General features: G+C 37.8%; 1 protein-coding gene across 1 annotated transcript; it reads left to right on the top strand.

The window, feature by feature from the left end:
- Positions 1 to 1,169: 1,169 nt before the first annotated feature.
- On the top strand, positions 1,170 to 24,558 carry aspscr1 (ASPSCR1 tether for SLC2A4, UBX domain containing). Its single transcript, XM_062555541.1, has 17 exons — positions 1,170 to 1,287; positions 1,577 to 1,632; positions 2,350 to 2,464; positions 8,884 to 8,984; positions 9,414 to 9,468; positions 9,548 to 9,621; positions 9,705 to 10,254; positions 12,030 to 12,104; positions 12,460 to 12,596; positions 13,508 to 13,589; positions 14,044 to 14,110; positions 14,255 to 14,317; positions 17,476 to 17,525; positions 18,645 to 18,696; positions 19,005 to 19,074; positions 20,674 to 20,849; positions 24,376 to 24,558. Exons 1-17 carry the CDS (start codon positions 1,201 to 1,203, stop codon positions 24,384 to 24,386), a joined length of 1,821 nt encoding a protein of 606 aa, XP_062411525.1. The 5' UTR covers positions 1,170 to 1,200; the 3' UTR covers positions 24,387 to 24,558.
- Positions 24,559 to 24,879: the final 321 nt, after the last annotated feature.

Here is a 24,879-nt window from a genome sequence, read left to right as displayed (position 1 = left end):
TCCCATTGATTCTGACTGACCATTTCGAAGGAAAACGTCAATTATGTGCTGAAACAAACGCCGCTGACATATGATTGTAACCATTTCACTTTGATAATAACCTACATTTTTGTCCGACATAATACAGCAAGAATTTCGAAATTTTATTGACGCAACGTGGAGAAACTTAAGGGAGAACAAAAACATTACATCCGTGACCCAAGTTCAATGGGATTCCCCATTGACCATGGATCACGAAAAACGGCAGCCGTTATTTCTTGAATGTCAGAGTAATGACATTCAAAATGGTACCTAAATAATACACCACCATTCATAAAGTAACGAAGTATGAAAAGAAAAACACAATTCATCACATGGATCACCCAAACGACTTTGTGTCATTTCAACCGCGCGGCTTTTAATATCATAATATTCCTTAACCACTAGATGGCGGCATGGCACAGCGCACTTTGATGACACCGCAAGCATGAAACAGGAAGTAAAGTGCTGTAGTTGCTGTGTCATGTAAAGTGCGCTGTGCCATGCCGCCATCTAGTGGTTAAGGAATATTTCACACCCATTATTATGATATTAAAAGCCGCGCGGTTGAAAATTGACACAAAGTCGTTGGGTGATCCATGTGATGAATTGTGTTTTTCTTTTCATACTTCGTTACTTTATGAATGGTGGTGTATTATTTAGGTACCATTTTGAATGTCATTACTCTGACATTCAAGAAATAACGGCTGCCGTTTTTCGTGATCCATGGTCAATGGGGAATCCCATTGAACGTGGGTCACGGATGTAATGTTTTTGTTCTCCCTTAAGTTTCTCCACGTTGCGTCGATAAAATTTCGAAATTCTTGCTGTATTATGTCGGACAAAAATGTAGGTTATTATCAAAGTGAAATGGTTACTATCATATGTCAGCGGCGTTTGTTTCAGCACATAATTGACGTTTTCCTTCGAAATGGTCAGTCAGAATCAATGGGAGTCAATGGGGAACCGTAATGCTTATGACAGCAGTGTACCAAGGAAGCTTGTGCCGGATGACATGACGGCGGTAGGTAAGTGGAGGGAGACGTTCCAAGTACATTCTCATGAATTGGGTCGATATTTTTTACCTTCTGTCCCACTAGGGGGCGATATCCTCTTTATAGGAGTAACACGCCAGGACAAATTACAGAAGAAGAAAACCTACGAGGAAAAGTAATCTGAACGATGGCAGCCTCCAAAGCAGTGTCTGTTCTTGCCCCAAATGGAAGGAGGCAAATTGTGAAAGTGTCGCCTAATACACCTCTTTTGAAGGTGAACCACTTACTGTATATGGCACTCTTAAACGCGACGAATTTACTTTTGCTTACGTTGCCTTCTAGAAGGTGTCAGCAGTGATTGTTCAGTACCCCCCTCATACTAGCATTTGCTAACGTTTGTTTGTCATCATAGCCCATTTGTCAAGACATGTCTGGTGCTTTATTAGTTATCTTCTCTTGATAGTTTGCTTGCTAACTTTAGACAGTTTGTCGTGGATGAAAGCTTTGTACTTCCAATGCTGGTACACTTTGACTGTTGAGGCTAACCTGTAGACTTTTTCAAGGTTCTAGAGGAGGTTTGCATGAAACATGGATTTGATCCGGATGACCACGGATTGAGGTAAACCATTTAATTTAATCGGTTCGCACATATTCGCTTACGTGAAGTACACATTGTTCTTCTCAAAAGTTAACATATTAACAAATCTATCAACCAAATATATATATATGGTTATGGCATTTGGCAGGCACTTTTTTCCAAACTGGCATACAAATAACAACAATGCAATAGTTCAATTTAACATTGAACAATTTATTTAAAAAGTGGACAAGCCTACAATGTAAATTCAATCAATAGACTAATGAATAAACAAATACTATACTATAATATTCAAACCATAATGCATATGAAATGCTTACAGATAACAGATATACTTAGATATACTTAGACCCCTCTTTACAGACCCAAATCTATCACAGGAACGGAGTTTTGAGGCAGGAACAATTCTTTGCCATCACTCTGGCGTTGTGCTCACTTTTTATGGACTCTAGCTGGGCCACTCCAAAATGTTGATATTGTTACTGTTAATGTCAATGTTTTTATAATTATATTATTATATATTTTTAATGTTCAGATATGTCAAAGAATAAGCTGAGATGCTTGTGTCTATAACACATCTGTGATGATAGTTCACTTGAAAATATGCATGCTATTATATCCATTCCATACCATTGTTGTGCTGTGATTTGGAGTGATTGTGTTTCTCTGCAGGTCTATTACGTTATGCACTGCACCATTCTTGTGTTGAAGCTTGTTATATCACATTATTTTGTCCAGGTTTCAAAGGAACTTGCTGGATCTATCTCTGCAATGGCGCTTTGCCAGTCTGCCAAATAATGCCAAGCTGGAAGTAGTGCCAAGTAATAGGCGCCAGACAGCGACAGATAACACAGTGAGTGAAGAGTGTAATTGTGCAAACATTGAACCTTTTAGTGCTTGTCTATTCTATTGTTGTTTAAATGTTTATGATGGTTTAATCTTGCATTTTTCCTGGATAATTTAAATTATGCCATGAACATTTTTGTTATCAAATTGCCCTTGATATGGAAGGCTGGGAAAAAATTTGCACTTCGATCTTTCCATCAACAAGAAATCACAATTTAAAAAACTGAGGTAAAACAAACAAACAAAAAAATGATTCTCCCCTTCGTGCGTAAATCGCGTGCAAACTCATTTCAGTGCGCGCACTTCTGTGTTGCATGTACATGTATTCTCCCGTTCCAGCTTCTGTCACACCCATAGCGTGCAAGTTTGAAATCAAGGTGACCCTATTAAATTTAAAAAGAAAAAACAGACTGATCCTCCACCTACTTAATTGAGGTTGTTAAGAAAAGGTTTAATGTAGACTTTCTCATTGACCTTCTGAATGCCATCTTAATCCAGAAAGAACACCAACCAGTCTTTGATTTTGAAAATGTAAGCAAGGTGAACTGAATAGAGTGAATAACAAAGAGATTACTTCACAAAATTTCACCTTTACTTTGAAGTTTGACGTGCTTGAGGTGTGTAGATTCAGAATTCAAAAACTCACTGTTGACTCATTGTGCAAATGTATGTATGATTTTGGTGAAGTTGGAAAGAAACGGACAGATTCAACCAAAGTAGGCTATGGGATTATGCCTTAACGTCAAGTTAAAATTTAAGATGCACAATCTGTAAACTCCAGTATCCAAAGTGGGTGATTATAATTTCACTGTTTAAATGAACAGTTTGGAATTTTGGACTTCATTTCCAACTTAGTCAGTGGAAACCGTTTTCAGCACATTTCATCCATTCCTTGTAGTTACAGAGTTCGCCGGTGCTAGTCTTACGCAATTTAACGGTAATATCCAGCCTGCCACTAAAAACAATCTTACCCACTCCACGAAACATAATATATGTTTCCCAGATTCGTTCTTAGAACGTTCGTAGAGCACTCCTAAGAAGTTCTTAGCACTTAAGAGCTTCTAATGAATCTGGGAAACGCGGCCCATGTCAGACTATCAATGTACATGTCTGTGTTGATAGAACCAGGACCAGTTTGGATATTGTTTCTGCGTGTATTTGGTAGCTATGTACTTAATTACACTGAACAAAATGATAAATGCAACACTTTTGTTTTTGTCCCCATTTATCATGAGCTGAAATCAAGTATCTAAGACTTTCTCTATATACGCAAAAGAATTTGTCTTTATATTGTTCACAAATCTGTTTAAATGTGTGGTAGTGAGCACTTCTCCTTTGCCAGTATAATCCATCCATCTCACAGGGGGATGGTCCGCAAAACCAGTCAGTATCTAATGTGACCACCATTTTCCTCACACAGTGAGGTTGTTGATTGTGGCCTGTGGAATGTTGGTCCACTCCTCTTCAATGTATGTGTGAAGTTGCTGGATATTGGCTGGTCCTGGAACGCACTGTCCTGTACGCCGATCCCGAGCATTCCAAACATCCTCATTGGGTGATGTTTTCAGCTTCAATGAATAATGTACAGATCCTTGCAACATGGGGCCATACATTATCACGCTGAAAACGCTGCCCACTCAAGTTGGTTACGAGTCAGGTTAAGACCCCAGTGAAGACAACAAGCACGCAGATGAGCTTCCCTTAGACGGTTTCTGACAGTTTGTGCAGGAATTGTGTAATCAGCATCTTGATATGCCACACCTGTGAAGTGGATGGTCAACAAAGGAGAAGTGTACTCTTGGCCCCAGCTGTGGCGCAACTGGCTTGGGCACCTGGCGCCGGCGACCCGGGTTCGATTCCCGCCCCGTGATCCTTTCCGAATCCCACCCCCACTCAAAAAAAGAAGTAGTGCTCACTAATACAGATTTAGACAGATTTGTGAATAATATTTGGGAGAAATAGGCCTTTTGTGTATATAGAGAAAGTTTTACATCTTGAGTTCAGCTCATGATAAATAAGGGCGAAAAACAAAAGTGTTGTGTTTAGTTTCGTTCAGTGTAGATAAAGTTTGTTGCACTGGTCAGGTGGACTGTGGCAGAGCATGAGAACATCAACAAGGAAGAGGACTAACTTTAGAGTTTATTGCATGCTATTTATCTTCACCGCTGAATTGACTGAGGTAAGACTACTTTAAGTTGTCAATGATAACTGTTGTCTTGGATAGTATTTGTGAGAGACAAATTTAGTGCGAACATAGAGCACAGAGTGTTTCTTTCATCCCATGTCTGAAATCGAATTAAAATAAAGTGCCTTGCATTAGTTTTGTCTGTTCTCTTTTAGTCAAGTTCAATTAGTGTTAACCAACGGGAAGTCATCTCATCCCTGCATGACGTTATCATTCTGAACCAATCTCCAATCACCCGCCATAGAGAATTAGAGAAATTGTTGTGGGCACATAAACATCTGCTGTCACTACGTGCAATAGTGTGGTGTGGACCTGCTACAGAGTAGCCTAGTAGTTATACTTCACTTAAAAAAGTAGTTGGTTCACTAGGTAGTTACACTTGTAAATCTCTTAATTGAATGACTAAAGTCATTAGTGGTATGTAGTATTTTAAATTTACAGTGGTATGTTGTAGGCAGATTTGTGCATCTGTGTATTGTTTCAGTGAGGCCTGAAATATTCTTTTGTTTCTCCTTCTCCTTGACACCAGGCAGGAATTCTAATTCTCCCTTCAACATGGCTAATGACAGAGAGGAAGAGCGCCTGATGGACCTGCTGAGTCACCCGGAGGGTGAGATTGCCTGCTGACAATAAGAGTAAGAAAATTCTATGGCTTCCTGGTTTGGTATTGTCAAATCAGCTGTTTGACTGAATCAGCGCTGCGCAGATCTGGCTAATCATAAGGTATATTTGTATTGAAATATTCAGCAAGGTCGAACACATCCCCTGATTTCACAATACCAGCCAGGAAGCCATGGATTTTTGTCCTACAGGTACAGGTCTTGTTATAACCTCTCTGTACACTTTCAACGTTTATAGAGTTTGACTCATTTTAAGAAGGCTTGTCAAGACAAATTTGCTTAGCACACTGGTAACTTCAAACTCTTATTAAAGTACAGTGTAAGTCACTAGGCTAACGAGTTAGACCCACATCAAGATGTAGGGTCTAGAAACTCACCAGGGCTCAATCGAAATCTCAAACGGAAACAAATTCTAGGCTAGTAAGTCGCATGATTTTAAGAGAAAGTGCCAGATAAATTTCTTTGTACTGAAAACAATACCCACTAGAACCAGCTTTTGATCTTTGTATAAGATCATTAAGACTTTGTTAGATTTTATTCGATTTTTAATTTATATGATTCCTAGTGGGCATGTTGTGTAACTGTAAGAAGCTGCATATTTAACTGATTGTTAAGCCAATGTTCTATTCTTTTCAATAATTGTTAGGAATATTCTTAATGTTTCATACATTTGTATGATTACAGAAACTACATTTACACATACAGTTATACAAAGTTTCTCCTAAAACAGCTGGTTAGAACCTCATTTTAGCCTTAAGAGTCTTTGTAAACATTTATCGTTGAATGTGGTTACATTCGCAATATATTTATATGTGCCTGTTTTGCATGTACTGATGATTTATAGAAAAGGTCCTGAGTGATGAGTAATAAACTGTATCTGTTGAATAAAACGCATTTTTGAGTCTTTCTGATTTTTAAAAAGATAAATGGATATTTCATCTGAACTGAACTTAACTGAACTGTTAATTCTTCTAAACAATGTGTAATTATTTGTGTACATCACATGCTTAATTATAAATGGTGTATTCCTATAGACCAAGAAATTGTGTCTATTATCTATTTGTCTAGGTTTTTTGTGCAATCTTTGGTCAAAGATTCCCTGGACACTGGGCCACCGGAACACATGAAACTCGGTGTACTTGCAGACCCACTAGACTCATGTACTGTATCTAACGATTATTACTGTCTTTCGACTAATTTGTCATCTATTATTGTCTTTCCTCTAATCCAAATCAAATGAGAAATTCATATGCCATAGTTTAGCTTGCATCAATCACTAAACTGTAAGCCCAGATTGTAGTACAGGAATAGCTATGTTTTTTCAATGAATCTCTCAGGTTGTTTATGGTTTCAGTCATGAGTGTAGTCCTCTTTAGCAGCTATAAGGACAAATACTTTGAAAAGATTAATGGAAATGTATTAAACATTTATGAACAGTGGTTGAAGGGGTTTGGAGTTGGATATAAAACGTTACAGTAGTAGTACTCAACTAGAAATGCAATTCCAAGGAATTACCAGTGCATGAAAATGCAAAAAAATGTAGATATGGCTACTAAGGTGTAGCTAGGGTAAACATGGTGGTTGCATAGTTTAAAGAGAGTTGATGGTGTTAAGGTAGACATTTTAAAGCTTAAACATTCCTGTTCTAACTTAACTAATGATTTCTAACAGGTATTCTAAAATGTTGACTATGCTAACAATGCTAACCAGGTTGATAAGTTAACTTAGCTGATGATTTCTAGCAGTAATGTTAAAAATGTTAACTATGCTAACATTGCTAACTATCTTCACAATGCTAACCATGTTGATTAGCTAACTTAGCTTATCATTTTAGCAGTTGTGTTAAAAATGCTAACTATGCTAATAATGCTAACAATGCTAACTATGCTAACCAGGTTGATTAGCTAACTAAGCTAATCATTTTTAGCAGTTATGCTAAAAATGCTAACTATGCTAACAATGCTAACAATGCTAACCATGCTAACAATGCTAACTTGCTAGTGAGGACTTTTATTTTGAAACAGTAGTTGCTAGGGTATCCATGGTGCCCACTATCAGGAATAAAGAAGTTACTGTAGTATAATCATGTTGGTTGCTATGGAAACTGTCAAAAACGCTTAGTTTTAATGGTTGCTATGTTGGTTGCTAGGTACATGGAGGTTTCATTTAGTTGACTGGAGGCATAGTTGATGATAAATGACAGTTGGAATGGTTGAACAGTTAAATAGTTGAGTAGTTTCAGTGGTTAAATGATTTAATAGTGTATTCTTGCAGTGAGGACTTTTATTTTGAAACAGTTGTGGAAAGAGGAAACAGTTAACAGGATATGTAGTCTTCACAGAGAGATTGTATGCTTAAAGCCTGAGAGAGAGAGGGCTGCTGCAGGTGGTGCTGGCCACCTGGCATAAGATTCTAATTGCTCAACGACCCGATTGTGATGTCATAGAGGCCAATGTTAAGTCTATGGGGAAATTTTGAATAGTTTTTATTTAATAGTTCAAAAAGTATAAAAGTTACAAAGTTGAAAAGTCATAGCAACCCGATCCATTAGAATACCTACGTTACAGAGTTTGAATGAAGTTTCTAAGTTAAACGGTTGAAGAGAAATTGCGGTTAGAAAAATCGATCAGCGGAATAATAATAAGAAGAAGTCTAGGAAGAACAGTACAGTGCATTTGCATGCACTGTAATAATATGGAAGACAAATATATATATATAAAAAAAAAGTAATAGGCATTGATAAAATGAAAATAAAATGATGTGTTGAAAAAATATTGTAAATACTCTGTCAGCATCATTGATTAATGTGTGCGTTGTGTCAGCCGTACAATTTATATATAGTCATATCCCCAGAACCACTTTCGCTGCATTTTGTAACACATTTGTAACATTTTGTTAAATCGTTCACGTAGTAAAATAGCTGTCTTGAACCAATCTATCAATCAAAATTCAGCCACGAGATGTGCTTGTGCTGATATCGTGATTTTAACTCTCAATTTAATGTGCTACATCCGTTCCTCATTCAGTTGTCATGTAGTTTTTTTTTTTAAAAAACTGCGAAAGCGGCAGTATAAACACAAAGGTATTATAAAGAGTCCCTACTCCCTACAGTGCAAAAATGGCTTATTGTTGACACAAACGTACTAAAATGTTGCAATGATACGTCATCTGTATGGAAATAGCTGCACTGAATGATTGTAGGCTGTGAAGACTTTAGCCTGACAATACAATCCAAATATGTGTTCTATCACTACTTTCCACAGAGAACAACCAATACTGGTTTAAATATTCATGACACCACACGTATCTAAAGTAACCATGCAAACCTAAATGATTTTTCACGTGCAAACAGAATTTCTGAATATTTGCATTTCAGTGTTGTGATGGGCGCCTCACAGACTGAATGTGGTTGGTCTTAATATTAATTTTGTATTTTTGACAGGAAGGGGATAGATGACCATTATCTGCTTAAATGAGTCATTTTGTTGGGACAGGGTCCTAGTAGGCATGTTCACTCACAATGTGCATTCTTTTGTGTGTTACGGTAGTGAATATTTGTGGCAACACTGAGTTGCCACTGGTTTATTTAACAGTGTGTGTTCAATATGGCTCTTTTTTCAGGTACTAATAGCTGTGCAGCTGGAGGATGGTAACCGTCTGCAAGGTGCATTCAACTGTGGGCAAAGCCTATGGGAATTACTGAGCCACTTTCCTGAATTAAGGTATCTCCGTGTATTTTTAGTGTTTTAGTGATTTTTCAAGAATGAACGATGAATGAAACTCTGGCATATTGCTGTCCAGATATGCAACAGTCCACTTTGTAAAACATTATATTGCAACATTTGTTATATTTCATTCTACCTTGAGATTTATTTATGGACAAGGGTTGTTTATTTACTTTTCCGTTTCCAAACCAAATCACCAAACAAATTACCTTTTTTTTAGTTTTTCTTTTTTTAAAACCAAAACAGAAAAAGAAACACCGCCAACCTCAAATGTAACAAAATTACACACTGTAGCCTAATATAGCATAAATAATGACAATTTAGTCTCTCCATTTGTTTACAGTTCAGTTCAGAGTCTGCTCCATGGGCAGATTAAACTTCCCTAGCTGTCTAGAGTACTAGTAATCGTCATGTGACTTTTCCCAGCATTTCTGATGAAGATGAGGACTCCACACCTACATGTGTGTACATGAGAGATGAGGTATGAAAAACTCTCTTTATACATGTTGCCCTCTACTCTCTTCCTGTCTTATGTTTTGATCTAGTGTGTTTTTTTGTAGATCACTGGACAACAAACCTTACAGAGTACCACTCTGAAGTCTCTGGGGTTGACTGGAGGCAGTGCCATTATCAGGTAAGAGATCATTTGACATGTTGCTGGAAAATAGCATAACTTTCTATCTGTTTTTTTGATTATTTCTCATCTGCCTTGTCAAGATATTTGTTGAAAAAGCCCAAGAGAACAGAAGATGGGAATTCCAACGAGGCGGCTGTCTTTCCAACAGATGGAGTCACCGTGAAATCTTCAGAACACGTCGCTAGTCAGGTTATACCTCCTCAGCCATCAGGAGACAATGTGACTGATAATATGGCAGAAGAGACTTCATCCTCTCCCTCTCCATCTATGGAAACATGTGTACCTGCCAACTTGTGTCACGTCCAGGCAAGAAAGGATGAAATGTCATCTGGATTCGACTCTCAGGCCCTGAGATCTAGAAATCAGGCGGAGGAAGAGGAAAAGGAAACGCAAAAGGAACAAGACTTAAAGAAAATACCGGAAACTGAACAACACAAAGATGAGCCCAGCTCTTCCAGAGTGTGCCAGATTTCAAACCAGACCCCTCCACGCAGTACTTTTGTGCCTTTCTCAGGGGGAGGCCAGTGTCTGGGTGGTACCGGCATCAGTAACAGGAGTGTTTCATCATCATCATCCCTGACAGTGGGTCCTCCTGATGCCAAGAAACCCAAATCGAGCCATGAAATAAAGGTGAGGTGGATGAAATGAGATGAATAGCTTGTTCACAGGTGGCACTTTAGTATGGTAAATAAATTTTTTCAGACTTTTGCGTATAATCTTAACAGCCTCAGGTTTCCTGCCCATTGCAAAGCCTCATATCTACTCATTTCTCAAATGGCTTTGAAGGACCAAGTTTATCAGCAGTTTTTGCCATGAGTTGGTTTTTGCCAGATTTATTGATTTACCTAATGTAATGAAGTTGTTATCCATGGCATTGAACAAATGCACCAACTTCACTTTTTTAGTTTGTATTTATTTATTTATTTAGTGCACTGTGAGTGAGTGTTATGGAAACCCTCTTTATCTAAACACTGCATATACACCTCATTGTGGTATTGTGTAATGAAAGGCAAAACCATATGTTGATCACACATGTTGATTAACTTTGTTTATTCAACATCACATCATGTAAAACTAAATGCTGTGAAATTCTGTACTCTGCCCCACTTCACATACACATACTGTACAGGCACATAAAGAGAGCTACCCATTCACACTTTACTTCACAGAGTTTGCGCTGCACCCAGTTTCATTTATTTTTTAAGCAATGTTCATACAAAACATTGTAATCGCTGTAGTCAAATTTGGCTGTGCTTGTTTCTTCTGTTTATACTAGGCTAGCGTCTATCTATATGTGAAATATATACAGTGAGGAGCACATGTATTTGATACCCTGCTAAAACAGGAATATAAAATCATCATTTGACAATTGATCTTAATGCCTTAACTCAAAAAATTAGTACAAATCAAACCGCCAAGGACACCAATTTTCTTTGTGATTGAAGAATGTATCGTAAATAGATAAATGTTTTCCTTAAATGCTAGGGGAAGGAAGTATTTGACCCCCTATGTAACCCTATGGGAATTTAACACATAGGGTTAACATAGGGGCAGGCAGATTTTTATTTTTAAAGGCCAGCTATTTCATGGATCTAGGATATTATGCATCCCGATAAATTTCCCTTGGCCTTTGAAATTAAAATAGCCCCACATCATCACATACCCTTCACCATAGCTAGAGATTGGCATGGTGCTTTTTCCAGTAGGCCTATTAGCCTGTTTGATTTGCATTGAGCTCAATGAGCATCAAACAGGCTAATAGGCCTACTGGAAAAAGCACCATGCCAATCTCTAGCTATGGTAAAGGGTATGTAATGATGTGGGGCTATCTTAATTCCAACGGCCAAGGGAACTTTATCAGGATGCATAATATCCTGAATCCATAAAATAGCTGGCCTTAAAAAATAAAAATCTGCCCGCCCCTATGTTAACCCTATGTGTTGAATTCCCATAGGGTTACATTGGGGGTCAAATACTTACTTCCCCCTAGCATTTAGGAAGAACATTTATTTATTTACGAAACATTCTTCCATCACAAAGAAAATTGGCGTACTTAGCGGTTTTATTTTTACTCAATTTTTGAATTAAGACATTAAGATCAATTGTCAAATGACGATTTTATATTCCTCTTTTTAGGCAACTTTAGCATGGTATCAAATACATTTTCTCCTCACTGTATGTTCATGATTCACACATTCATGATAGTCTGAAAGTCGTATTCGTCTTCTTTTTTTAATGGTCTTTTCAAACAGATTTTACGTACAGTACCACCTCCTTCTGGCTGTAGTAGTGTGTACAACTACCAAACCCCCAACGGCCCAGTGGTAAAAATGCATTTCTGTCTAAGTGGAACCTAAGTACTAAACCATAGTTAATAACCTACCCCTCCCCCCACTTTTTTTCAGAATCTAGCTTGTGTCAAAACCAGTGATGGACAGGGGTTCGGCAGGCAAGATACAGACATAGAGGACCCTACAGAGGTAAGAAGGGCCAAGAATAATGACTGCTGAAAAACAATCTGCAGATGTTTCTGACAAACTCTTGTTTATGATTTTTTAGCAGGAAAAAAAATCAATACTTTTTAAAATAATGACACTAACTCGTCTACCATTAATACTTACTTAATCTACCTAATTGATTGTTCAGTTTCCCTGTGCCTTTGCTAAGTTTCTAACTGTAATCCTTTTTGTGGTCTTAACCACCGCATAAGAAACGCTTACAATATATAATACTGTATATTGATATAAGCTCAATAACACATGGTTAGATTTGATTAAATAAGCCGTTTTTTGGGGTGTGATTCTAACACACTATACTCTATGCTCTCTTTCTCAGGACGTAGATAGAAAATATTTGGTCTACCACATGGATGCTGGAGCACATGCTGACGCTGATCAGGACCTGCCAGACGAGTTCTTTGAAGTCACAGTGGATGATGTAAGGAAGCGTTTTGCCCAGCTGAAGAGTCAGAGGTAAGTGACCACCAGCCCATGCTGGATAGTTATTTCCACAACCCCAGAAAAAATATCTCGAATAGGCTATAATAAGAAAAATAAGGAAACCAAGTGAAGCTAAATACTTTAACTGAAATAAGTCTGCTGACAACAAAACATATAGTAGATGCATTACATTGTGTTTCGACCTACAGACTGTGATGTGTGGCATATTCAGGCACTTTGGATTAAATCCAATGATGTTTGTGTTTCTTCTTCACTGGATTGAGCTACTTCTTTCTGCAGTATATCTATCTATCTGTCTGTCTGTCTGTCTATCTATATCTATCTATCTATTTATCTAACTAGAAAAGCACTCAGAGCGCAGACCTCCGCCTGCATTGTTCTTCCTACGTTGTCATACATTTTAACCTAAACTATTCAGATCGCCACCACGTGGCCATACCATGCCATTACACCACTAAGCTAAATAAATAAACGTCCCTGGAATCCCAACAGAATTACGGATCACTCCCAAAATGTAATTGTTTCTTCCTTGGGTCATGTCTGACCTTCCCTGAATTTCATCTAAATCCATCCATTAGTTTTTGAGTTATCTTGCTAACAAACAGACAGACAAACAAACAGACAGACAAACGCCAGTCCCTGATGAAAACATATACCTCCTTGGTCGGAGGTAAACAATCTATGTCAAAGTATCAAAGTCAGCCTGGCCTATTCTGCTGCTTGTAGAAAGTTTATCAGAAAGAAACAGCTGGTGCTGACTACGTATGATTTGTTGAAACGAATAGTTCGTGATTTGTTTACATTTAAATGTATAGACAATTGTTTGGCTATTTAAAACACACAACAACTGACATTTGTGATTTGTCAGATCGAGAAAAAATTATAATCTAACATAAACACTGCTTTGGCCTCTTCATCATCAGGAGATTGCTGGAGGAAGCCCCTCTTATGACACAAGCCCTAAGAGAGGCAAGGATGAAGGAGAAGGTGGAGAGATACCCTTTTGTGAGTAAACATGTAATAATTTTACCCCAGCTTTGTCAGCATGTCCATCCATACCAGTGCGAAATCAGCTTGTCAAAGCTCCATTGTTCTGATGGCTACCACACAGGCCCACTGTTGCCATTTCTCAATGCACTGGCAGACAAATGTGCTTGTTTTTAGGACAAATTTACTAAACACTGGCAGACAAATGTGCTTGTTTTCAGGATGAGACATCTTAAAAGAAACTCGTATTTTGATACAGAGTATCAAAGTAGGCCTAGTCTCCTCTACAAGTGTGAATTTAGCTTGTCAAAGCTCCATTGCTCTGGTGGCTGCCACACAGGCATACTGTTGCCATGTCTCAGGGTCATGAAATGCAATATACAGCAATATCTTTTTGCTTAACTTGAAAATGTTAATAATATTGTCCTATTTGAAACCACAAATAACATGATTGGTACATTTCTTTGTATAGGTAGTTCTTAGAGTCCAGTTTCCAGATCGTTATGTTTTACAGGGATTCTTCAGGCCCCAGGAGAAGGGTACATGTCAATGCATTTTTCAATATCTGTCTTTTCATTCTGTATTCTTTGTTTTCCATGCACTTTCCTTAAAAACAACTTCTGTTGAAGTGTCTAGTTTGTTTCCGACTTTACTGTGTATGATTGTTTTTTTTCCTCATATAGTCGCTGCTGTGAGAGAATTTGTTAAGACACGTCTAGAGAATCCAAACATCAGCTTCTACTTGTGTGAGTCAAAACACACACACACACACACACACACACACACACATACAATAATAGGCACAAAACTATATGTATACAATAGAACATAATTCATATTTGCTGATTGCAGTTTGTATACAATTGTCGGGTACAGAGGACATATGCTGTCCAGTCCATGCTGTTTCATTTTCTACAAAGCAAAATAGAATACTAAAATAAAAAATATAGCCAGTGTGAATGGCATTTACAATGATTAGGGTTAGAAGTTAGGGTTAGGGTTCATGTGTGATGACAGTGTCATGTGTTCATGATACCTTCAGGTAAAGTGTTACCCAAGGTTGTCATTCACTGTGGAGAGGACGGTGACTGTGCCAGGGTGCAGTGACTGTGCCATGTTTGACATCATGTCGATAGCAACAGCACAGTAACAATTAATAGGTGAATTGACCAAGGCACTCTTCCAAAAACGTTGGTGGTTACTGAGTGGTTACTGGTCTTCAACGATCTTCTATAGCAAGTTTCGCAGTGAAATTCAAATTCTGTTGTGTTATATTAGGCACACACGGTTGTGAGGTATCTGATAAAGTACTTCCGGGATTTATAAAATCCCAATAAAAGATGACAGAAGCTGTATTTCGCAGCTAAACTTGCTATAGAGGATCGTTGAAGACCAGTAACCACTCGGTGAGCTGCACATTTTTAAAAACGAACGATTAGGGATGTTTTAAGGACAGAATAATCCATGCATAAAGCGAGCAATGTTAAAGCCATACAGAACTCCATTCTAAAGCTGTCAAATTCCACAAACAGGCTCAATCGTCGAGATTTCGGTGTCATTTCTTCATCACTTTTCATTTTCGCTCGTTTTATGCTTGCATATTTCTCTGCAGAGCTTCCCCTACAGCTTTAGCGTATATATTTGACAAAACTCCTCAATCGGTCAGTCTGCCGTGCCTTTTCATGAGACTTTACATGACACTTCCTGGAGTAGAGCATGGGTGCGTGCCCGGTGTCTCCTGAAGTTGCAAGTGTGGTTCTACCGCTACAGACCACTAGAGCGGCCAAAAAAAACACTGTTTGACCGGTAATGACTCATTTAATCATATACAGTACCCTCCAGAATTATTGGCACCCTTGGTAAAAGTTGACTAAAAATAGGTATAAAAAATAATCTTTAAGTGATTTATTGTACTCCCACAATGAAAACAATGAGGAAAAATATACCCTGCAAGGCAAGCAAATTTATTCTGAGAAAAAGGAAAATCTCATAAAGAAATAAATATTTTTAACAAAAACAGCTTGCTCACAATTATTGGCACCCCTGAAACATATTATGTACAACATTTAACAGGAGCATTTTCCTATGTAAATGCAACGTTTTAAAGTAAATCAGAGTGTCTGTGAACTTTCAGAAGTAGTTCATGACGTTCTTTTTCACTATGGTATGAAAATGAAGTCCCTCAGAGGCTAAATCCTCTAGTCATTTTTCAACATTGGAGAGACAAGAGAATACACTAAATTGAAATAAAAAGAAATTGTGTTGACATTTGTAAGTAAGAGAATGTCTATGGAAACTAGGTATTTAGTTGAAAATGCCTATATTTCCAGTTAAAATGATGACTAAAAGGTTCTAATCATCTGGAAATGTGGCAAACATGCTTGGACAAAGACCCATGGCTAGTTTGCTCCCACGCACAGTATGGAGGATGGTATGATAGGCAAAAAAATCCATAAGAACCACTGTTGAGAGTTACAGACAAAGCTATCATCTTGGGGTCACCAAGTTCCCCCAAAAAATCTTCAAAAGTGACCTCACTGCTAATAGATTATTTAGACAGCATGTCAGGTTAAAGCCAGTAGAGTCATTTAATGAACAATGTAAATGGCAGGAGTTACTGAATGGTACCATGACATGTCTGGGAGTGTGGTCCATTGTCAGATGAAAATAAAATTATGCTCTTTTGCTAAAAACACTTAAGGTGTCTTTGGCGTACATAGAAGAATGACTATACTAAAAAGAACCCCATGCCTAATCAGAATTATGGTGGAGGGGCTGTGCTATTGTGGGGCTGTTTTAATTCCCAAAGGCCTTGGGAACCTAATTAAGGTGCATGGCATCATGAACACCAAGAAAAACCTGAACATTTTCGAAGGAAATCAAACAATCTCTGCCCAGGCCCTAAAAGTTGGTCATGATTGGATCATTCATCAGGTCAATGAACCAAAACAAATGCACAGATCAAAACAAATATGGTTTACTGAACACAAAATCAAGCTTCAGACATTGCCATAGCAGTCCCCTGATCTAAACTCCATAGAAAAACAGTGGGATGAGTCAACAAGAAGAATGCACAAGTGTGGACCTAGCAATCTGGACGATCTGGGGAGGTTTTGTAAAGATGAATGGTCTTAAATACCTTACTTTGTATTCTCAATCTTTATGGGGTGTCAGAGAAGAATATTACATGCTGTTTTGTTGACAAAGGGAGGTTTAAGAAGGTATTACAAGTAGGGGTGCCAATAATTGTGAGTGACCTGTTTTTATTAAAAACATTTATTTCTTTATGAGATTTTCCTTTTTCTCAGAATAAATTTGCTTCCCTTGCAGGGTGTATTTTTCCTCATTGTTTTCATTGTGGGAGTACAATAAATCACCTAAAGATTATTTTTTAGACCTATTTTTAGTCAACTTTTACCAAGGGTGCCAATAATTCTGGAGGGTACTGTATAACAGTATGGAACGAATTGATTAACTGAAAAACGTTGCATAGTATATCTTTAACAATTGCCATGATCTGCCGCACATTGCATGTGTGTATATGCAAAATCAATTTAAAATGTTTGCTTGAAATTGTGTTGGTTCAGTGGGGGTATATAACATGGACTGTACATCTACACAACTTATTTTGGATAAAACAACATGAATGTTCTATTTCTATGGATTATGGTGGACATTTCAAGACCTGAAACATAGTGAGATAAATTTGATCATGTAAAGCACTACATGTATCGATTTCTAAGAGTCCAAGCTTTCAAATGATGTATAATATGACTTTGTACATGAATATGATGCATAATGATTTAGAATGTTGGGTGAGGTGGGGGAGAGGGTTACCATCCCGCCAGCGGGGTGCCTGAGATCCAAGCTGATAAATAATTTTGAAATGTTTTCCTCTTTGCAGTCATTACTCCCCCTAAGTCCATTCTGGAGGACTCTACTACACTTTTTGAGGTACATCTAGAAAGCAGTTATTTTGTAATTGTCTGTCTTTACTATTAGTTTGGTTGAACTTACAGTTCTTCAATCTGTACTGAGTGTTGATTGACTTTTATGGGTCTGTTGCCATTTGACCAGACTGGAAAGATCAGGTTCAAAGCCTCTGTGCATGTGTCTTAAAATTCGCAATATGTTACTCAAGAGTGTGTATCCCTACAATTTGTCACTGTCCCATTCGACTGTCTTGTATGTCTGTCTATGCGGAAACCATTAAATATGCCAAAACGTTGCGTTACAAACAGAGCAATGAAGGAACATATGTTTTATAAAACAATGGGTTAAAGCAGGGGTGGAGACAAAAGCTGTCCAACACCTAAACTTGCTTTAAAATGTAGGTGAAGGTGGCTGTAACCTGATAAATAATTACCCTGATGGGTAATTATTAGGATATCTTTTTATACTTACTACCACACAACGCAGGTTACATTGGTGCTGTGACCTGGATCGGGAGTGAGGTTTAGGGGGGTGAGGCTTTTAGCTGGATTGTTAGCGCGCTCGACTCCCGATCCGAGGTGCAGCTGGTTCGCGGGTTCAAGTCCGGGCGTGTGCAGGGTTGGACCGCGGTGGTTCCACACAACGATCTGTTTTGGAGCTCTCTTCAGGTCTAGCAGCCTTGGTGGGACTCGTGAAGGACTCAATGTTGCGACAACATTCCCTTTTTGGACTTATTGAGTGTTTGTCTATGTTTGTCTGACTTGACTTGTTTGTAGTGGTTGTCTAATGTCTGCGTCTTGATGTCTGTGCCTACCCTATGGTGCCTACAGGAACGCTGTGCGAATACACCACTCTGTCTGGCACCTGGCTATTTTGTGTCTATTTTTTTATTTCATTTTGTGAAGCGACCTTGGGTGTCTTGAAAGGCGCTATATAAATAAAATGTATTATTATTATTTGGGTATTTTGGAATATTCTCATATTCTGCCAGGAATAAAGCAGAGAGGTAGTCACAAGCTTTCTAAAGCCACTGTGCAATTGCTTATGTGATCAATATACTAAAGTGACTGTGTGTCTAGAGTAGACAGTTGTTTCACTACTAGGGAGGCAGTTTTAAACCTTTTGTTTTTGCTCTCCTAGGCAAACCTCTTCCCAGCTGCTCTCATATACTTTGGCTCAGATGTCAAGACAGGTTTGTGAATGGCATGACATTTTTTTTTTCCTCTTTTAATCTTTTGAATCTTTAATCTTGTGCATTTATTCATTAAGCTGACTTAAGTTCACTTAGTGGGCACTTCGGTCAACTGTTGGTGTTTTTTAAATGTGCAATACAAATTAATTGACCTTGACATGTATGCACTTAGAATTATATACATCATAGTATAACAGGAGTACATCAGACATGCTGTGATGCAGAATATAATACCTTTGTAACTAGCCAACTCAGAATATGTGTTTGTGTGTGTGTGTGTGTGTGTGTTTGTTTACTTTGCTTCACAGATTGTTTCTTACGGAGAGAAATTTTGGAATCAAGTGTCAGTGCTCAACAAGCAGATGAACTCATAGCTGGGTACGTTTTCTTTCTTTCACATGAGATCATGAGTAAAGTGAGACAACAACCTTTATGCTATCAGTATTAGGGATGGGCATGGGATTGAGGATTGATCATTAACAATTTCGTCGATCACATAAGTTTGTTATAGATTAAACTGTTATAGGTTGCGTTTCATAGTGAGTCTTGAAGCAATGAAATTAATTTCACTGTGTGGCAACAATTAAGCATTTTACCAGCCAGGGGCAATATTTGACGCAATTCGCAGTTACCTATGGGTCTATTACGAGAGCGTAATAAGTGCAGCTCAATGAAAGGATGTTATCTAATTTAAATAGTACAACATAGAACATTATTGTGCGGCGGCTAGTGTTGATTTTATGGCACCCCGCCACCATTTCACATTGTAGGCTAACCTGTTATGTCTTACTTGACTTGCCATTGCCAAAAGAGATGCCATAAAAACAAAAAAACCTTTCATTAAGCTCACAGACCTACAGTAATTAATGTTAGGCTGAATATCTTTTCATCCAAGGTAACTGACAATGTAGAAATCGGTGAATTTTGGATTACACTGCCTAGTGCCTACCATTTTTCATGATCTGGTAGGCTGTCTCTCTTCTGTCAAACAGTTATTGCTTGTGGCAAGCATTACACTACATTACATTTGGCTGATGCTTTTTGGCCAAAGCAAGTTTCCTTGTGCATACCCTCAATCAAGGAACAAGTCCCAGTACCAAGTTTGGATGTTGTATGTCAAAGCGTTGCTGAGATACAAGCTCACTTCGTATATTGCAGTGCCCCCTACAGAGGCTCTCTCTTTCTATCCATAGCTTTAAAAAAACAACCTTAATTATTTACCCTTGTGCATCTCACTAACTTCCAATTAAGTCGCACTGACCATCAAGTCATCAAGTTGCGAACACAGCTTCTATTGTTAAGGCAAGATTCTAGTAATAGAAAGTAAGATAATGCCACCAAGGTGCCAATAGTCTGTTGTCTTATGAAAGGCCAGTCTACTTAATGTATGTACGGCCAGCTAACACCTATGAACCAGAGCCATATAGATACCTGTATCTATATGGCTCTGCTATGAACCACTGGCTACATTTTTTTTTATTGGTAACTAACATGACCATTCATTTATACTGTATCAGTGGTGATTTACAATATGGCTTTTGTGAACTGTGTATTTCATTGTTTATTAATTGTATTATCATTATTTTTTTTAAAAAAAAGTGGGTCCCCAGAAAAAAAAGTTTGGGAAATACTTCTAACTTAATTCTGGACCAGTTTAGTCCATTTTTGTCTGGAGTCCGAACTAGAATTTAGACCCGACAAACAATCTAAACATTCAAGAACTTTTCACCCTTGACCCTATATTTAAAAATTAACTATTGATTTGTTTATTTGTTTTTATTTTCATTCAATTTGCATGTTTTCTTCCATCATTACATGTGGACATCTTTTGACAGAGTTTTCCTCTAAGGGATCAGGTATATCCAAACCTATGCCAACCATGTTTTTTGGCAATTACGGCAGGCCAGGTTGTCTGTATTATTATCTTGTTTTGGTCTTAATAGGATTTGCCTCATTCTATCTCCCTCCCCCTCTCAGTTGCATCTCCAAGTCTTCAGTACCATCTTCAGGCTCGCTAACCTCTCAAGACTCCTGTCCTCTGCCTGCAATGTCCAGTGCAGCCACCAGTGATCAGGAAGCTGAGCTCCTTCCACAGGCACCAAAGCCAGTCGTGACTGATCCCGCCAAAGTGCCAAAGTGGCTCAAGCTCCCAGGTACAATATACAATACAATATACAACACATCTCCAGCATAGCCAAATCAATTATACAAAATGGTATGGTCCATATGTCTCTATTAACTATGAATTACATTTATTTAGAGAGAAGACTTGTTGCTTGGGCTTGAGTTTAGTTTTTTTCTGAGTCAACTCTTGTAAGGAAGATCATCAAGTGGCTTTACAAAACTTCAGCTAGTTGTCCCGCTGGCTAGATTTCCTCACAGATATCAATGTACAAACAGAATGCACACAGGAGATCAGTGGACAGTCCAACATGAGATGTAGAAAAATACCCAGAAAGTCCTTACATTTCCAGCATCGCTTTTCATTAGAACAAGTCTCTTATGCCTAACAGGTGTCCAGTAGTATTTATTAATTATTTTGTAATGTATAAATGTTGTCTTAATATCTCTCACTGGCCAACCCATGTTATGCACAATATTATCCCAAACCTCTTGTTCCAACTCCAGACCTAAATCCATTTGCCATAATAACCTCAGATTCTCACTTTTACCATACAGAGCATTAGCAGCCATTTTTATATATACAGCGCCCTCCATAATTATTGGCACCCCTGGTTAAGATGTGTTAAAACTAAAAGCCTTAAAATAAATTCAGTTTTTATTGTAGAAGCATACTCTCACACTGAAAATTGTAGAAAAATGTAACCTTCAACTCAAGTGAATTTTAAAGTGGGAAGAAAATCGCTGACTGAGAAATAATTATTAATCATAAAATCACCTGTTCCACAATTATTGGCACCCCTAACAATTCCTAGGAAATAAATGTAATTAAAGTATTTCTGTCAAATCTGTAATTTCTACAGTAGTTTACAAAGTCAATCAGAGTATGTAGGAACATTTAATTAGTAATTCTTAACATCCTGTTTCCCTGGGCTATAAATATGACGTGACACAGAGGCCATTTCTCTTCAACATGGGAAAGACAAAGGAACACACTGTTTAAGTAAGGCAGATGTGTGTCGACCTTCACAAGTAAGGCAATGGCTACAAGAAAATAGCCACTCACACACCTGCCCATATCTATGGTCAGAGGAATCGTTAAGAAGTTTAAAACAAATGAAACAGTGGTAAACAAGCCTGGAAGAGGACGCAAGTTTATTTTGCCACCACGCACAGTGAGGAGGATGGTAAGAGAAATAAAAAAAATCTCCAAAACTCACTGTTACAGAATTGAACAAATGGTTGCATCTTGGGGTCACAAAGTCTCCAAAACAACCATCAGGCGCTATCTACATGCCACAGAACACAGAAAAAAAAGCCTTTCTCACTCAAAATCATAAGCACAAACGTCTGGAGCGGTACTGGGCCTTCAACTGGGACCGTGTGCTTTGGTCAGATGAGACAAAGTTAGAGCTTTTTGGCAAAAAACACTCTAAGTGGGTCTGGCGTAACAAAAAGATGAGTATGCAGAACAGCACCTCATGCCCACTGTGAAGTATGGTGAAGGATCGGTGATGCTGTGGGCCTGTTTCTCTTCCAAAGGGCCTGGGAACCTTGTTAGGGTGCATGGCATCATGAATGCTTTGAAATACCAGGACATTTTAAATCAAAATCTGGTGGCCTCTGCCCGAAAGCTGAAGATGGGTCGTCACTGGGTCTTTCAGCAAGATAATGACCCTAAGCATATGGCCAAATCTACACAGAAATGGTTCACCAGACACCGTATCAAGCTCCTACCATGGCCATCTCAGTTCCCAGACCTCAACCCGATTGAAAACCTGTGGGGTGAGCTGAAGAGGAGAGGACCCAGGTCGCTGGATGATTTGGAGATTTTGTGCAAAGAAGAATGGTCGAAGATCCCTCTTTCTGTTTTCTCTAATCTTGTGAAACATTATAAGAGAAGTTTAGGTGCTGTTTTTTTTAGCAAAAGGGGGTTGTACAAAGCATTAACATCAGGGGTGCCAATAATTGTGGCACACATGATTTAATGTAAAATAATTATTTCTTAATGTGGGATTTTTTTCCTTCTAAATAAATGCACTTGTATTAAAGGTTGGATTTTACGCTTTTTTTCATTGTGGTCCTATTATTTGAAAAAAAAATGAATTTATTAGAAACTAAAGAACACATCTTAACCAGGGGTGCCAATAATTATGGAGGGCGCTGTATATATATATATATATATATATATATATATATATATACAGCGCCCTCCATAATTTGCATTGCATTGAGCTCAATGAGCATCAAACAGGCTAATAGGCTAACTGGAAAAAGCACCATGCCAATCTCTAGCTATGGTGAAGGGTATGTGATGATGTGGGGCTATTTTAATTTCAAAGGCCAAGGGAACTTCATCAGGATGCATAATATGCTGGAGCCATGAAATAGCTGGCCTTTAAAAATAAAAACATATAAAAAATCCTCCTGCTCCTATGGGAATTTAACATAGGGGTCAATTACTTATGCAACCTGTATTTAAGGAAGAACATTTATCTATTTACGATACATTCTTCAATCACAAAGAAAATTGGTGTCCTTAGCGGTTTGATTTTTACTCATTTTTTTAATTAAGGCATTACAATCAATTCTCAAAAGATGATTTTATATTCCTCTTTTTAGTCAACTTTAACATGGGTGTGAATACTTACTATACCCACTGTATATCCAAATGGAAAGGTCAGAGACCTCTCTATTTCTAACCACCCCAATTTTGAATCGCTCTGTATCCAATGTTTACACAATCTGAACACTTCAAAGGAGATATTATACAACTCTATGTTTGGAAAAGCCAGTCCACCCCTTTCCCTTGTAGTAAACGGCTTATTCAAACTGATCCTGGGCATCTTCCCATCCCACAAATACTACTCTGACTATATCATTGTACTGCCTGATCAATGAATCAGGAATAGGCAGAGGAATCATCATGAAAATATAGTTAATCTTTGTGGAGACCATCATTTTAACTGTATTTATTTCACCAATGTATCTTCCTTAACGAGATAAGTGGAAACACTCTCTCTCTCTCAAAAACAAACAATGAACAGAAAAGATTCCTTCAGGGTCTGAACAGCAGACCACACAAGTCAAAATAATTTGGGATCTAATTTTCAGAGCACCCTAATACCTTGTGGGAATATACAACGTTTTTTTTTTTTTTAATATATATATTACTAAAATTACTTGATTCTCCATGATCCTTTCTTTAAAATAAAAACACCAATTTGACTTGTCTTATGTGAATCTTTCTTTTTTTTATTGGGGCAATGCACCATTGAGATCAATATGTTTTATACAACATTGATGTACAGTGTGTAGTGTGGAAAACAAAAATGGAAAATAAAAAATTGCTTTCATTCTTCGAAGTTGATGGCAAAGCCAATGAGATAGCAAGATATCCTTTCTTCTTTGCTCATACTAACGAACAAATATGCACAAGCCTTTTGAATGAAATAGGGAAAGCCCATGTTCATTGTAAATACATTCAAATGTCAGTATTTATTTAGGACCTATATGGATACATTTTGTATACTAATTTTTCACATCACTTTTTCTCAGGTAAAAAATAAACTCCTCAACTATGGTCCCCAACTGAAGATGTTTGAAGAAAAGGACATTTAGTCTAATTCCAGTCAAATTACCAAATTCCCGGTCATGAATTTTGTGCCATTGCATCTCACAGGCCACCAAGATTCAGAAATGTATTGGCATGATGAATAAAAAATAATCTTGGCAGTTGAATGTTGAGTGTTCTTTGTGTTTCTGTTCTTCTGTTTGTTGTTGGCGTTGTAATAGCCTACTCTTGTTAAAATCTGTCCATAGTTTGGGGAATTGAAACAGAAAAAGCGTTCTCCGTTTCACCGCGAGTGAGGGTGGCACTGTTTTACATTCACGAAATTCGGAACAGCCTGTGTTCGCGATTGCATTTTTTCTCCAAATTACAAATTTAATTGTTGGAAGTTTTTCTTTTTTCTCTCTTTTTCTGTTTTTTTTTTTTTTTAAGCACTTCTTCACCTGTAGTCTTATATAAGTGTTTTCTGACACAGAGAACACACACCCGCC

This window comes from Sardina pilchardus, chromosome 15, assembly GCF_963854185.1.
Source record: "Sardina pilchardus chromosome 15, fSarPil1.1, whole genome shotgun sequence".
Taxonomy (NCBI): domain Eukaryota; kingdom Metazoa; phylum Chordata; class Actinopteri; order Clupeiformes; family Clupeidae; genus Sardina; species Sardina pilchardus.
Note: the sequence above shows the minus strand (reverse complement) of the source record. Positions and strands in the feature narration are given on the sequence as shown.

Coding starts and splice junctions, on each gene's coding strand:
- aspscr1 (XM_062555541.1), top strand. CDS start 1,201: ATGGCAGCCTCCAAAGCAGTGTCTGTTCTTGCCCCAAATGGAAGGAGG. Junction 14,318..17,475: donor AAACATCAGCTTCTACTTGT/GTGAGTCAAAAC, acceptor TCCTCTTTGCAG/TCATTACTCCCCCTAAGTCC. Junction 19,075..20,673: donor GCAGATGAACTCATAGCTGG/GTACGTTTTCTT, acceptor TCCCCCTCTCAG/TTGCATCTCCAAGTCTTCAG.